At 35.6% G+C, this 14,052-nt stretch overlaps 3 protein-coding genes across 7 annotated transcripts; all 3 read right to left on the bottom strand.

Moving 5' to 3' along the window:
* Window positions 1–724: 724 nt before the first annotated feature.
* Window positions 725–4,724, bottom strand: LOC140987069 (protein HEAT STRESS TOLERANT DWD 1-like). The gene is given in 13 exon segments (XM_073455469.1): window positions 725–1,048; window positions 1,136–1,253; window positions 1,353–1,444; window positions 1,446–1,469; window positions 2,110–2,182; window positions 2,265–2,404; window positions 2,480–2,586; window positions 2,697–2,865; window positions 3,336–3,434; window positions 3,534–3,710; window positions 4,060–4,138; window positions 4,294–4,457; window positions 4,619–4,724. Coding segments are annotated over 13 exon segments (1,422 nt in total). The 5' UTR covers window positions 4,667–4,724; the 3' UTR covers window positions 725–916.
* A 2,072-nt stretch (window positions 4,725–6,796) lies between these two features.
* On the bottom strand, window positions 6,797–10,521 carry LOC140987083 (solute carrier family 40 member 1-like). 4 transcript variants are annotated; one of them, XM_073455484.1, is made up of 9 exons: window positions 10,190–10,510; window positions 9,481–9,631; window positions 9,129–9,325; window positions 8,605–9,039; window positions 8,349–8,520; window positions 8,117–8,254; window positions 7,425–7,535; window positions 7,249–7,346; window positions 6,805–7,035 (listed from the first exon to the last, which is right to left on the bottom strand). In XM_073455484.1, exons 1-9 carry the CDS (start codon window positions 10,300–10,302, stop codon window positions 6,987–6,989), a joined length of 1,464 nt encoding a protein of 487 aa, XP_073311585.1. In that variant the 5' UTR covers window positions 10,303–10,510; the 3' UTR covers window positions 6,805–6,986. The 4 variants fall into 4 exon arrangements, 3 of the variants coding, with proteins under 3 accessions (XP_073311577.1, XP_073311585.1, XP_073311593.1); XM_073455492.1 differs by lacking the exon at window positions 10,190–10,510 and adding an exon at window positions 9,833–10,089; XM_073455476.1 differs by having other exon boundaries at window positions 6,797–7,035; window positions 8,349–9,039; window positions 10,190–10,521.
* Window positions 10,522–11,175: 654 nt separating this feature from the next.
* On the bottom strand, window positions 11,176–13,045 carry LOC140965884 (uncharacterized). Of its 2 annotated transcripts, none has more exons than XM_073426151.1 (4): window positions 12,638–13,045; window positions 12,321–12,390; window positions 12,126–12,235; window positions 11,176–11,838 (listed from the first exon to the last, which is right to left on the bottom strand). In XM_073426151.1, the coding sequence occupies exons 1-3, from the start codon at window positions 12,899–12,901 to the stop codon at window positions 12,159–12,161; spliced, it is 411 nt and encodes a 136-aa protein (XP_073282252.1). In that variant the 5' UTR covers window positions 12,902–13,045; the 3' UTR covers window positions 11,176–11,838; window positions 12,126–12,158. The 2 variants fall into 2 exon arrangements, with proteins under 2 accessions (XP_073282252.1, XP_073282329.1); XM_073426228.1 differs by having other exon boundaries at window positions 12,126–12,208; window positions 12,638–13,040.
* Window positions 13,046–14,052: the final 1,007 nt, after the last annotated feature.

The following is a 14,052-nucleotide window of genomic DNA, read 5'->3' on the forward strand; positions in this document are numbered from 1 at the left end:
TTTCAATTGGGGATGGGGCACTTTGATTCTAATCCAAATCAGACTACTCATACCTTGAGAGCTTGGTGGGACATCTTTGGAACCTGAAAATTCCTCCTAAAGGGAAATCTTTGTTCGGAGAGCTGCAAATAACCATATCCCTACGGAGTTTAATCTAGCACGACACCATGTTCCTTCTACGGGTATGTGTTCGTTGTGCAAATTTTCCTTGGCCACTACTTGTCATTCAACTCTCGTCTATTGCCTGCCCATGCGAATATTCTTTCATTTTTCAAAACTAGACTTCTGATTTACAATTACAAAAATGAATCTTCTTTATTTTCAAGAAAAAATGAACTCATAATCTCCCTAAATGATTATTTTCAATTTACGGTCAAATTGCTTTGTTAAATAAAGGGCTGAGACTAAAAAGCAAAATTAGCCCAAGTATCACTTTTTACAAAGAGAATGGGGGATAGAACTAATTATTTATCACTTTTCAAAAATTCAAAGAAGAACTAATTATTTATTTATTATATACAAAAGTTAACAAAGAGAGCTGCTACACGCACAAACATATTAAAATAAAGACAAAGCAAATTGTTACAGAAATGTGCAGTTAATGAACCAGTGTATTTATTTTGTTTTGTTTCATTTCATTTGGTTCAATGCAAAATAGTTTTGCACTTGGCTTGTTGATATGATTGTAGATTCATTCCATCATGAAATTAATCAAACAGCCAAATAGCAACATAATGATATATAAATTAGAAAAAATGATTTGATACAGAAAAATCTATATTTTAAAGGGGAAAACAAGTTCAAAGAAGTGATTAATCAAATCTACAACTTTCCTACCGACAAAATTTCCAAACAAGTGATAAATCTCATAACATTGACATATCGAACACCAAGTGATCGATCATATACCAGTCATTCAATAATTATTTGGCGGGAGAGCGGTTTCGATGTTCGAAGGCATGAGAATGTTGAAACTATCCGCAGCCGTTGAAATGAGCATTCCCGGTATCTGTGAGTGCCAGTGAAGTTCTTTCAAGTCCTTTTGGCCCTGCGAGACGAACGAGTTTGAACCTTGAGTGTATGAGATTGTCGATGGAATTCAGTTCAGGAAGAGGGTGAAAGAATGCAGTGATACCTGATGAACAAAGAGGAGCTGTGGCGGTAAATCTGTGGGAGCATTGACTTGCTCTTTCGTCATAGTTTTGAACTCGGCCTCCTCTTCTTCATCCTTCTCCAGAGAAAGGTCCCATATTCTGAAAATATAGGTAGTGGGGCCGACGAAAAACGAGTTAAGAGGATGAAAGCTGCTGGAATGTACGATCAGTGATTGGTGATATTTCGAGATTTCTTACGTTAACTGATTGTCAGATGAAGACACGGCCAATGTGGAAGCCTCATGTGGACTCCATTCAATGGAAGTAATGGGATGTTTATGGTAGTCAAAAATGTGCCACAACCGAGTCTCCTTCCTGAGTGTGAAAACAAAGATAAAACTGGCAAACTTGAGCTGATCCGAAAATGAACAGGTTCACACACTCGGGCAAATTTATTCTTTTGTTTCGTCCCCGTCAAAAAATTGGGAAAATGGTCTGACAAGAAGCATCAATATCCCTGTTTGATGCAAAGTTAGAGAGCTTCTCCTTGACCTTAAGGGGACCCAATTTGAGCCCAAGCTCCATATTTTCAGCCCGCTCTGCTTGAATCTCAAAAAAAAAATATTTTGGGATTGAGCACAAGTCAACTAGGAGTTCAAATTTGAGCTCGATTCACTTGGATCTGAATTAATTATTGAGCTCCATCAAACAAGGGCTCATATTCAGAATCAAGCTCGTGAACTAGTAAACAAGATATCAATTATGATATTAAAGTTCTAAATAGGCTCACAAGATATCAAACAAAACATTCTGGCAGGAATTTGACTAAACAATATGATCAAACATGTTCAAGCTCGGCTCAAATTCCGAAATTTCGAACATGAACCATAAAATATTTAAACTAATTTGGAAAAGTCGTGAACAGACTCATTATTTCCGATCCTAGTTAAGCTCCCACACAACCTAGAAAATAACATCAAGTCTTTGTAATTGACGAGAAGATTTGAAAACACACCTTGAGCAATCTAAGATCCCGGATTGAAAATGTTCCATCATCACAGCCTGATGCTAGCATGCAACTAGCCAATCTAGTTAAAGAAACAAGCAACATAATAAAGATATTTGGCAAGATGATAGAAAAACAGTAGAATAGCAGTGCTGGTTAGACACCTGTTCCATGTTAAAACATTTACATCAGCGTTATGAGCTTTGATGGAAACTGCAGGAGACTTTCCCGACCGGGTATCCCAAATTGCAACATGCCCATCAACAGAGCACGAGGCGAAGACGTAAGGTTCTGTAGGACTCCACTGCGAATAGGTAATAAACCATAATTTCAGAACAGAGAGCAATATACAAGAACATGTTCAAAATTGTGACTTTACCTGTAAATCTTCCACGCTAGCTGTGTGTCCAACAAAGGGACTGCTATCTATGTCCCACGTTGAATCAGATGCTGGTTCCCACAGATGAATACAATTCTTGCAATCCCCTGTGTATTTATAAGCAGATATTAAATACACCAATTTCTATGCATATTTAACTATGATGAAATACAATTTTATATAGTCGGGCAACATAGAGAAAGCCATCAAGTAATACCTGACACAAGCCTTCCAGGGACGAGTGGACTCCAATCTATGGCATAGCCTTCATCCTTGTGTCCACCAAATTTGACTAAGGGAGATTGATTTGACACAGTTGATTCTCCATGCTTAGTTTTAGTATCCGAACCAACCAAAGCATTTACGTGAGAGCTGAAGTCCCACAACTGCGAAGAATAAAAAAGGAACGTCAGAAGTTCAAGCATTTAGAATATCTTGACAAGGGATATGGTTAAACCATATCATACAGATTATAGAGTGAAAGTTTTCCTAAGTTCTGTATTTTCAGAAATGTGCTTCATCAAGCCAACTAAAGGTTCACTTGACAAGTTCCATTTACAAGAGAGCCAAATGTCATATCCATCCATTAAAGAAGGCCACTGTTAGTGGTCGTTGCAATTTGTTCTTGTACTGGACAAAATAGGATCCGATGATGAGAATTCAAATTTTAAGTCATATCCAGCCTTTAAAGGGAGCACTATTTTTGGTCCTTGCACTTTGTCACTGTACTGGAAAAACTAAAGATTCTAAGAATTCAGATTCCATGTTTTCACTGTACACAGAGCTGAATCTAGGTAAAAGTAACATACAGTACCATGTAAAGTTCACCAAACATCTAATGCCAAAACACTATTACCTGAACAAAACCGGTATCTGCCCACGAAGCACAAATGTGGGGATTTTGTGGCATAGCACGCAAGCGATTAATACATCCTTGATGAGACACCTTTCGTAGCTGTAAATCGATCAAGAGAAGACGCAGAACGCCTTATATCCATTGCACGAATTTAAAGAATCTAAAAAATTCAATAACCGTCACTTAATGCAAGAATACCTGCAAAACAGGGGCCATAGAACCACCCTCCTCTTCATCATCCATGTCGCTGTCGCTACTATCGCTCTCCATATCAGAACCATCATTATTTTTCTTTGTTGGCAGTAGTTCACGTCTCTTACCGGAAATGTTAGATATCTTAAATATTCCAATAGAATTCCAGGATGCTTTTTCTGCCTGAAAAGATGGGAAATCAACAATTGATGTCGATGAATCAATCGCTTGAAGAATCTTGGTATCCCTCTTTAAAATATTACGAAAATAATTTCTAACTTCATGGCAAAACATTGAAACTATATAAAACATGTGGTAAAATCGTTGCACATATTGAGCCATTTTCTCATTGAGAATTCAGGTTGAACAAATCACCGGTGTTTATCCCACTGAAGTTTGCAAAATATTTTAGGCTTAGGTATATATTATAATGCCGTAACATAACACCATAATCAGTGATAACAGTCCCAGCTTCATAACTAAATATGTAAATTACAACAAATATGCACATGGGCAGAAATTATGAACTAACCTGCGTTCCAGCAATGCAATAAACTGTATGCGGAAACTCAGTTCGGACCAACCCCAATGAATCACGCAATATATCAAAACTGCTCCATATCAAAATATAATCTCAGTTCCTTTTTAACAAAATTATGACAAAGCTCACTTAATCCACACAAAAGATACAGTCACTCTTAATTATGGAGATGGGTAAAAGAAAAAAGCGTCGATGTCAGTAAATATTATTCGGTAAGAAAATGACCTCAAACAAGGCCATCCAATGTGAAAGGCATGAAGATAGTTGTACGCAGAAGGGTCACACTGAAGCTCCTCTCCTTCCTCCAGTTTGTCTACACCCGGTTGCCATACCTTTGTTGGCACTGAAGGCGCAGAATTAGATGATGATCCTTCACCTTTCTTCGAACCCTATAGTTTTTTTTTTGTTGAATGATTCGAACCCTATAGTTAATTTCAGATTGTTCTTAAAATTACTCTAAGTAAGAACTCGGATCAACAATATAAAACACTAAAATCAAACTTTGAAACAAAAACAAAAAGAAAAGTACAATGAAAGATTGGATTTTTACCTTGTTTTTCCGTTTTGCCTTTTTCGGGTTCTTTATGCTCCGAACCATTTTCAATATATGAAATATAGGTTATAACATCAAGAATTAAGGACGAGAGGAGCCAAGGGTTTGGGAATCAGGGTTTACTGCACTTGGAGAAAAAAATCAAGGAAAAAGAAAAAATAACATGTGGGCCAAAATCCTGAACGTGGGCTTTTTGTTGGACAACGATATTTGAGCCCACATACTAAACAGGCTTGATTTGTTAGACAACAATATTTGGGCCTTAAATTTACACGGCTAAGTAAATAAATGGCCACAGTGTGTTCTTGTAGAAGCGGTGAAGTCCTTTTACCTCACTTCTGGAACCACCAGCCTCAGCAACAATTAACTACAAGTTAATAGACCATCCACGGTTTCGGAATTACGTCTATATACGTCCACTCAAGCATTCCTTCCATCAAACATTTGATAATATATTTGCGACATAGATAATCCTCATTTTCTCATACATCAAAAGTTGTTATTTTGTTTTATTTATTTCCTATTCAGATATCGTTGGAGCTTTCTCATGTTGAAACTTCACAATTCAATGTGGTGATATAAAAAAATCATCTTTTGTTGTCATCTTTTGAAGTCAATACATACAAACTTCTCGAATTTTTCACTATGTGTCACTGAAACAGTTGTTGGAATGAGACATATGATGAAGATGCCATTTCAGAATGCACATTAAACTCGTCTTAAAATAGTTGATGTTGTAGGATGTGAAAATTTGAAATTGTCGAGAAGTTGTCGCATGATGTGTTGCAACAAGCGTTGGAACAAGGCACGAACAGAATGTAAGTCGACTCCAAAGTTGAACTCTATCTCTTTAAGATGTACTTGTTCCCACATACGATACTTATGGAACGTAACAATCATCATACAACGACTTGTGTTTTATGATAAGAGCTCTACAAATCACAAAATATGACGAACCTCTAATATGGTTTCTTGAACTTTCAATATGAATAAAGAAAATTACATGCAACAATATGCAGTGCATGAAAATGTATTTGTATTTTCGAGTTTTTGATAGTCTAACTTAATTTCATTATGAGATATGGATCTATTTATTCTTTTCCAATGGTCGTAGATGTATTTTTGTGATTAGTTGTGTCCTTTGGATCAGATTCAATCTAATCCATCATATCTTGATCTAATTGTGCATATGGAACCTTATTTGGTGAGCCAATTTCATTGAATCACATCTCTTGATCAGATTCAATATGATGCGTCCATTTGAATTGTACAATCTAAATCGCATGTCTTTAGAATTATCACAATCCTTGGACGCAATTCTAGATCTAGCAGATATCAACCGCCGGTCTTTATATAATGGTCCACGTTTGATCTCTTCGATCTAGATCAATCTAGCTCGTCCAATAATCATCCAACGATCCTGATCAAATCCACTTTTACCGATTTTTGAGCTCATCTTTTAATTAATCAAAGGACGTATGGAAGGAGGAACTTTTAATAACAACTCTAATATTTTCAAATATAAACTGTTTAACTTCTACGTTTTTTTCAAATAGTCTAAGGTATTACAAAAACTATATTTCTATTTGTTTTTTAATACACATCAAAGCTTTCAAAATTAATAATTCGATCGTCTGGAAAACTATAAGCTAGCAATTAACTATCCAAACTATTTTTAGTATTTATGCAATTTTAAATATGTCAAATTTATATAAAATATAATTATTGATTAAGAAAAAGATTTATTTTATTTGTTTTACTTTGAGTTATTAAAAAAGTTGTATGAAAAACCTATTACTACTATATTATAAAGACTCGATCTCTTGATATTATCATTATAAGATTACATATATGCCTTCTATTTCTAAATTACACTAAATTTGATTGTTTAAAAATTAAACTTTATATATAAAAAATACTTCAAAGATCATCCGTAAATAATGGTTTTTTTAATCAATATGACCAACTAATATAAATTATTTATCATTAATAATGTGATCAAATATTGTGATAAAAATATATAATTTTATAGATAAAAATGCTATGTTGATGCAGATCTACATTTTTTTCTAGTTAATATATAACCCAAATAAATCACCAAGCAATAAAAACTTATGTCACTTTAAAAAATCACCCATTAAAATACCTTGTTAAAATATTTTCAGAAACCTTATTCGGATGCCTATCTAAAAATGTTCGAATTAGAACCAAGTATAGGCCAAACGAGACATTGTTCCACGAATTACACACAATATCGTCGAAGACTTGCGTCTCATTTGATACCACTGTTTCAAGTGTAACAATCTCTTCACTCAACTCATGAAAAAAAAAAAAATTGCACACAATTTATTTGCAAATTACAAGGCTATGATGATCTTGTAGACAATTCAACCAGTACAAGTAGCTTCTCAAAGTGTATCAGAGGATTGAGATCTTCTGTTGTGACTGAAAATACAGCACATGGTGCTGTGCACTTTTTACACAACTGATCATCTCGTTTCCTCTGACAATTTTTCAATTTTATCTGACACTGTGTGAGGTCAATCAGATGATCAACTGATCATCTTGTATAAAAATGCACATCACCAGTTGTTGTGCTATCAACTACAGTAGATGATCTAAATCCATGTATCAGGTGTTTTCTGACTCTATAGATGTGCAGACTGTATACTACAGCAGCCAATGTCACCAGCGTGAAGGATATCATTATCAATTTCCAGAAATCCTATACAAGAAATACCCAACTTTAGATTATACATATGAAACCATGAAAAATGTTTAATATATAGATATCAGTGGTAACCTGTGGGTTGGAGATTATTATTCCCATAGCATAAGTCATCAGGTCCAGGATGGATTGAAGCGAGTTCTGGACACCACCAACGACGCATCGATCCATTTCAGCAACGTGATCCTATTAAAGTATAGCAGATAAATGATTACGTGAGTGCGTACCCTTATTCTGCATCGAATTGGATTCGACAAGTTTTGTAAGAAAATGGATCATGTCGTTTTTTTTTTTGTTATTTTCGTAAAGTGACGATGGATGTGAAATACAAACTAATGGAATCTTTTAGACTCTCGCTTGCACGGACTTGTGGATCCTGTGCATATAAAAATAGTATCACCTCTTAAATTTATAGAAACCAGTCAACCACTTCTAGATATGCTCAAAACTACTGGATTGATGTGTTGATTCACGACAAAGACTGCTTTTTTAAAAATGTTTGATTGTGATACCTCATTCAGTCATTCTAGATTGTATAGTGCGGACTGATGTGAATAGTTTCATTATAAAATATATACAATTGACTTTTCCTACTCGGTTTAACTATTTTCACAAAAATAAGAGAATAGTCGCTAGAAGAATACCATTTTCACAAAATGAGAACAGATGGGAATTGTTGCGAGCAGGATATTCTTTCTGAAGTCTCATTTTTCTCGAGGGCTCGTGTACTAAGGAGTGTGAGTCTGTGACACTGTTACTGCACGTACCTGCATTTGCTGAATGACTGATAAATCAAACATCCATAGTCCAAGCCGTGACGCGGCCACTCCACTCATCAGCATGTATGCTGCTACAGTTTTGTTGCTGATAAATACTGAGGCAACACAAAGCAAGAGACAGGTCCACTGCAAATATTTAAACTCAATTCCTGGATCAAGGCAAGCTTATTATTGCATTTTGAACTATGATTGATTTTCTGAAGGAAAAGTAGTGGCTTACCTGAGACCAAATGGACCAAAGACCAGTTCGAAGTGTCGAAATATGAGACTGCAACTCGGGATACAGAAATGTTGCAGCAATCCCAACCGTTGCGCTTATGCCACGTGCAAGCCCTATGACATATGTAGGTATACCTTCCCATTCCAACGTAGCAGTCATTAATGATCCAAAGCTGTTGGCACCATTTTGTTTATATGTTAAAAAAGAAACGAGCACAAAGAAAAGAGAACCTTTTGTGATCAAGAAAGTGGATAACCTAAGAACTGTGAAGTACAATAGAGCAAGTGCTAGTCCTGGTAGGGCTACTTCTTGCTGAATATACACTTTCCATGCCCTGATGTAAGGAGTATTTGAAAAACTATCAATTATCGTCCCTCTTGTGCTGCTCTCTGGCTGCTCGAAATCAACTTCATCTACTTCCCTCACCAAAGATCTTGATACCTTTCTTTCACTTATTTCTTTCAAAGCCGGCATGCCTTTGTATACTGATATCAAAAGCCAATATTGCAACAATACAGATAATACATTCCAGAGAGCCATAGTCAGGGCTGATGCAGTTAATGACACAAAGCTGATAATGAATCCGGAAACAACAGGTGCAAACAACTTGCAGACTAGATCGATCCTTCGTATGATTGAGTTCATCTTTGTTAGTACATCAGGAGATTGGCCTTCTGATATAACCACCACCCTGAAACATTGATGGCAACACTACATTGTGTGAGAGATACTAAAGTAAACAAGGTGCCCTGTAGGATGATTACTAAGTTAATAACACACCATTCTCTTTCGATCAAGATGGTTCCAGCAAGAGTCGAGAGGACACCAACGGCTCCAAAAATATTAATCAATACGACAAGAGAGATGAATGCCGTAAAATTTAAAGACATCGAGCCTGTGTAGACCAGTATTGCAAGTACTCCGCCTCCAGCAACCATAAATGAGAGATTCTGACTCAATAACCAGAGATGGAGAACCTGTTGAAACAGAAAGCAGGTTCCACTGTCCATTATAAAACACTTTTAAGCTTCATCAACAGGTAAATTTAACGTCAATGTTCACATACCATTTTTGCGCCCCATATAATGTGGTATACTCGTAGGGTGATTTTAAAAAGAATGATCAAGCGAACCTGAATGTACGACAACTTATCAACCCACTGTCCAAGCAAAGGACCAAAGAGTGCAGTTGAAGCAGATTCCACCGCACCATAAACAGCGGCAAGAAGTAGAGAGTCTGGCCACACATTGATCATGTATAAACCAACAGAAAATTCCCACATCCTGCGAATCAGGGTTTCAGTTGAATAAAAACCATAAGCCAAAACCTCATGTACTAAATATTTGTCCAATTAACAATGAGAGATGTTGGAAGAATGGATTTATTTGCACTCCATATTATGTTACATACACGTCACATACACTAAGTGGAGTGTGAGCAACTCATTAACCATGTTAGAATCGGTCTTGATGGAAGAGACTTACTGAGACGCAAGAAATGGGATCTCTAAATCTCAGACCAGCAAAAAAATAGGATTTAACCAGTTTATTTGTATATAAATATTATACAGACTTCGATCTGTATATTCTGCCAAAGATAATCCCTCCTCGCCACCAGATTTTATTTAACACGGGGCATGAACATTCATTCGGAAGAAAAAAAAACTCAGATGATTAAACATATATAGTGAATCCCTTCATTAATTTGATTCAGAAAAAAAACTATTTATCTAATACTAAATATTTTATCATCAAAAGAAAATGTCTTTGAGACAGCCCTTTTTTATGACATCGATTCGCACAAATTCAAAACACGATAGCGGGCAAGAAGGGAAATACGACCTTGCACCCCATCTGGCTAAAAAGTGGCCAACATATAGATATATTAGCAAGGAAGAAGGGAACGAAAGTGGCTGTTGCTCTTCCTCTACACGAAGCAATAGCTCATTCATCATGCATGCTTTGAATGTTTTTTCTTCGTTTTCTTGCAGATTTTTTTTTTAAAATCGCAACTTGTCTGATGGGATCAGGTTTCCACAATTTCACACGAGTTTAATTTTGCACCATTTTCTTTTGAGGCCGATGCTGATGCACACTGAGTCTGCCGTGTTCTTGAATTAAATTTCGAGTAGGTGCAGAAATATTAGTATTTAATTTATTTGAAAATTTGTACAGCTAACTGACAAGCGGGCGAGCATAAAATTACAATAACTATAGAGAAATAGATATGCAAGCGTTGGATGTGGAGCCATCAACCTATGGATGACTGATCATTGAATTTAATTAATTTGGGTCCTGCTTCAGATTCATTTACGTTGAAATTTCCAATTTTAAAAACAATTTTCCAATATCATTTCAAAAGTCAAATGAGTGACATATGGTTATGCTCGTTAGGTTCGTATGCGACACAAAAAACAATATAATATAACGAATAACAGCAGAATCTGGCCCGTTGATCTGTTTGAAGCATTTGTAGTCTGAAATTTACTAATTTGTCTGCTTAGTCTTCCCAGATCTCACCTCCTCCAATTGTTACTGCCAACTTCTTTGTTTGAGAAATTTTTTGGGATATAATAATAGAACTAGAATAGATGTTTTCGGTCCACAAAAAGAAAATTAAAAAAATTATACAGTGGTGGATCGATAAAAATATTATATAATTGTTTGTCCAAAACTGTTGTCCAAGCGAAATTATAGAATAATTATACAGTGGTGGATAGATACACTAGCATCCTCGTATAACCTCAATGAATAGAGACTGTAGTAGCTTCCATGACATAGATGATTGCACATGCGATAAAGCACAAACAGAACAGGTAACAAACGGATTGAGATCAACAGAAGCCAAACCGTGAACAGAATGTGGTCAGGTCATGCATCCATTAGACCATTACAATAAGCATAATACAAAGAGCTAAATCATCTGTCCATTGTAAAGGCACAATTGAAAAGGCTAAATCAATATGAATCCATTGTAAAGGTGTAAGCCATATAACAGAGAATACAAGCATAACAAACTTGTGTACAGAAATCAGCATGAAAAAACTGGAGGCAAAGGAAAATTTATAACAAATTAACTGTGGGTAATAATTATAATCCAAAGGATGGATGAAGTATATGCAAAAGGGTTTAATTGCTGCGAAAAACTGCAGTTTTTCGTAGATTTGCGGCACTTGATAGTTATTTTATCCATTCCCAGGTATTGAATGACTTGCTTCACAAATCTAATTGTCAACTGACTTGGTCCATTGATTTTGTGCAAATCTTGATCGGCTTTGAGAATGTATATACATTGCCAAACACAAGAGAAGAAGAGCACACCCAACCTATTAGCCTTCTGGATAGGGAGTCTCTGAAACAGCTTTCAGCACTCGATCAGTTTTTATCTCATGCACCTTAATTCTGCCGTAAATGGAAAAAGGATCATATTCCTGAACCAGACCCAGACCCAGACCCAGACCAGATGATAGTCTTTCTCAAGCTGCAACTTCCTGCATTGATTATGATATAAAAAAAAAAACACCAATGTCAGCACAACAGGAAAGTCTAAACAAAAACTGGCTTCGTAGGTGTTAAAACCAAGTTAATTAGCCCCTAAACTTTTTGTTGTAAAATCGAAGTGGGACACATATCGAAATTCAGATGACTTTTTCCATATCAGCATAGGCTAATGGGATAAATTACAACTTATATGCCATAAGGATATTAATATCGCATCACTTCATGTTAATATGGAACAAAATTACAGTAACCTAAACAAAGAAGAGAAAAAACCCACCTTTAATTTGCATAGAATTGAAGAAAGCAATTATCAAGATGTACACACCAACTCATCAGTATCCGAATCACTTGCATTGTAACCTGCAGGAGTTACAACTTCCGTAACATCTGACATTCCCTTTAACATATTATAATGAATAAATAAAAAGTAGTCCCAAAATGTTGATATCCCACAAACATAATAAAGAATCACCTGGACGTTTGTAGCTAAGTTTCCTCGCCGAAGCCCTGATTCGCGAAGCTTTTGAGATCCAAAACTTCCCCTAAATTTTTAAAACCCGCAAATTCAGAAAAGGCAAAACAGCTGATTCGATCTATATTCTTGAAAAAGAAAAAACCTCGACTTTTTTAAAAACAGAAGAACACTCACTTCACTCACAATCAACCAAAATAAATAATATATAGAAGAAGGAAACAAGAAAGAGAGCAGTATGGAACATCACATAACAAATTATTGTACAAACCACACAAATATAATAATAACCCTGAAGAGAGAATCAGAGGTTAAACCTTTTCTTCATCTTTGGCAACTCCATAGCCGCTATTGTACATTTGACTTACAATCACCTGCATTCTAACGTCACCATCCTCCGCCTCTTTAAGTGTCTCTAGAAACCATCGTTCTTCGCAGTCAGAAACCACTTCCGAAAGCGGAAGCCCCGCCTTCTCTGCTACAACGTCGTCTCCTTCAGCCTCCATCGGCTTCATTCTCTTCTTCCCTGTATTATCGCCGTCATTCTTGCGCTTGAAACCCAACGGTGATAATTTTCCCATCTATTTATATGCTTCGATGTATCCTTATTCCATCGATTATGGAATTAGTGAATTAGGGTTTCTTTCTTTATATGACCGAGTGGAGGAGGGGGTTTGCAATCCGGGTGTGTGTCAACTGTCACGTGGTAAGGTACGATGTCGTATCCACAAGACATCACTTCAAGAGGGACTTCATCGAAGCTAGATGATGGTACGTAGTTAATTAGATCATGGGCTTTTCTCAACGACATGTGGAGACAAAAAAATTAGAAAACAATTATAGATTTTGTTTTTTTTTTAAAAAAAAAATAGACTGTTTATGATTTATAATAATTTATGTTTTTAAATTAAATTTTTAATATAATATTTTTATTTTTTATTGCAATTTCGGCCTTGACATACATAACACCTGTTCAATATTGACGTGTTATAAATTGTCATATTTTTTCAAAAGAAATAAAATCTGACAACATAAATAATCAAAATCGCAAATAAAAAAAACCACAGTGTTTCTTGAAATACTTTGATAGTATTCCTTGTAGATTATTTTTATTATTATTATTTTTAATAAATTGAGACCTTTGTATAAGGAAATAATCGTTTGACTAAATTTTAATTGGACCGACTGTTAAAAACAAATAAATAAACATTGACATTCAAGGGTTTGATGGGCATTGCAGTGCCACGACGGTGTTCGGGCATGGTGATGAAAAGAACCCAATTGTAATGGGCCGCATACCCTTGTTGGACCATCACCCAATAATCCTACTGGCCCAACAACTAGTCCTTGCCTTCTACTAGAACTAGAAAGTATATTATATCATTCTTTAACCATTTTAGTTACTATTATTCTGTTATTAATTACCATTTCAAATACTTTAACCCAGATTAAATTAAATTAAACAAAATAAATAAACGAGATACTTAAACTTAAATAAATTAAACTAGCCTGTATTTGAATCTTTTTTTTACCTTGATCCGAGCCTGAAGAACATCGACTCGAACCGGTTACATTTTTACATAAACAATATTCACTTTATTATCTCTATTTTTTAAAATCAAATCGTAAATTATTATTATATTTTAAATAATTAGATCGAAGAGGGCAAAAACTTGTGTGAGACGGTCTCACGGATCGTATTTGTGAGACGGATCTCTTATTTGGGTCATCC

The sequence above is a fragment of the Primulina huaijiensis genome, chromosome 1 (assembly GCF_012295235.1).
Source record: "Primulina huaijiensis isolate GDHJ02 chromosome 1, ASM1229523v2, whole genome shotgun sequence".
NCBI lineage: Eukaryota > Viridiplantae > Streptophyta > Magnoliopsida > Lamiales > Gesneriaceae > Primulina > Primulina huaijiensis.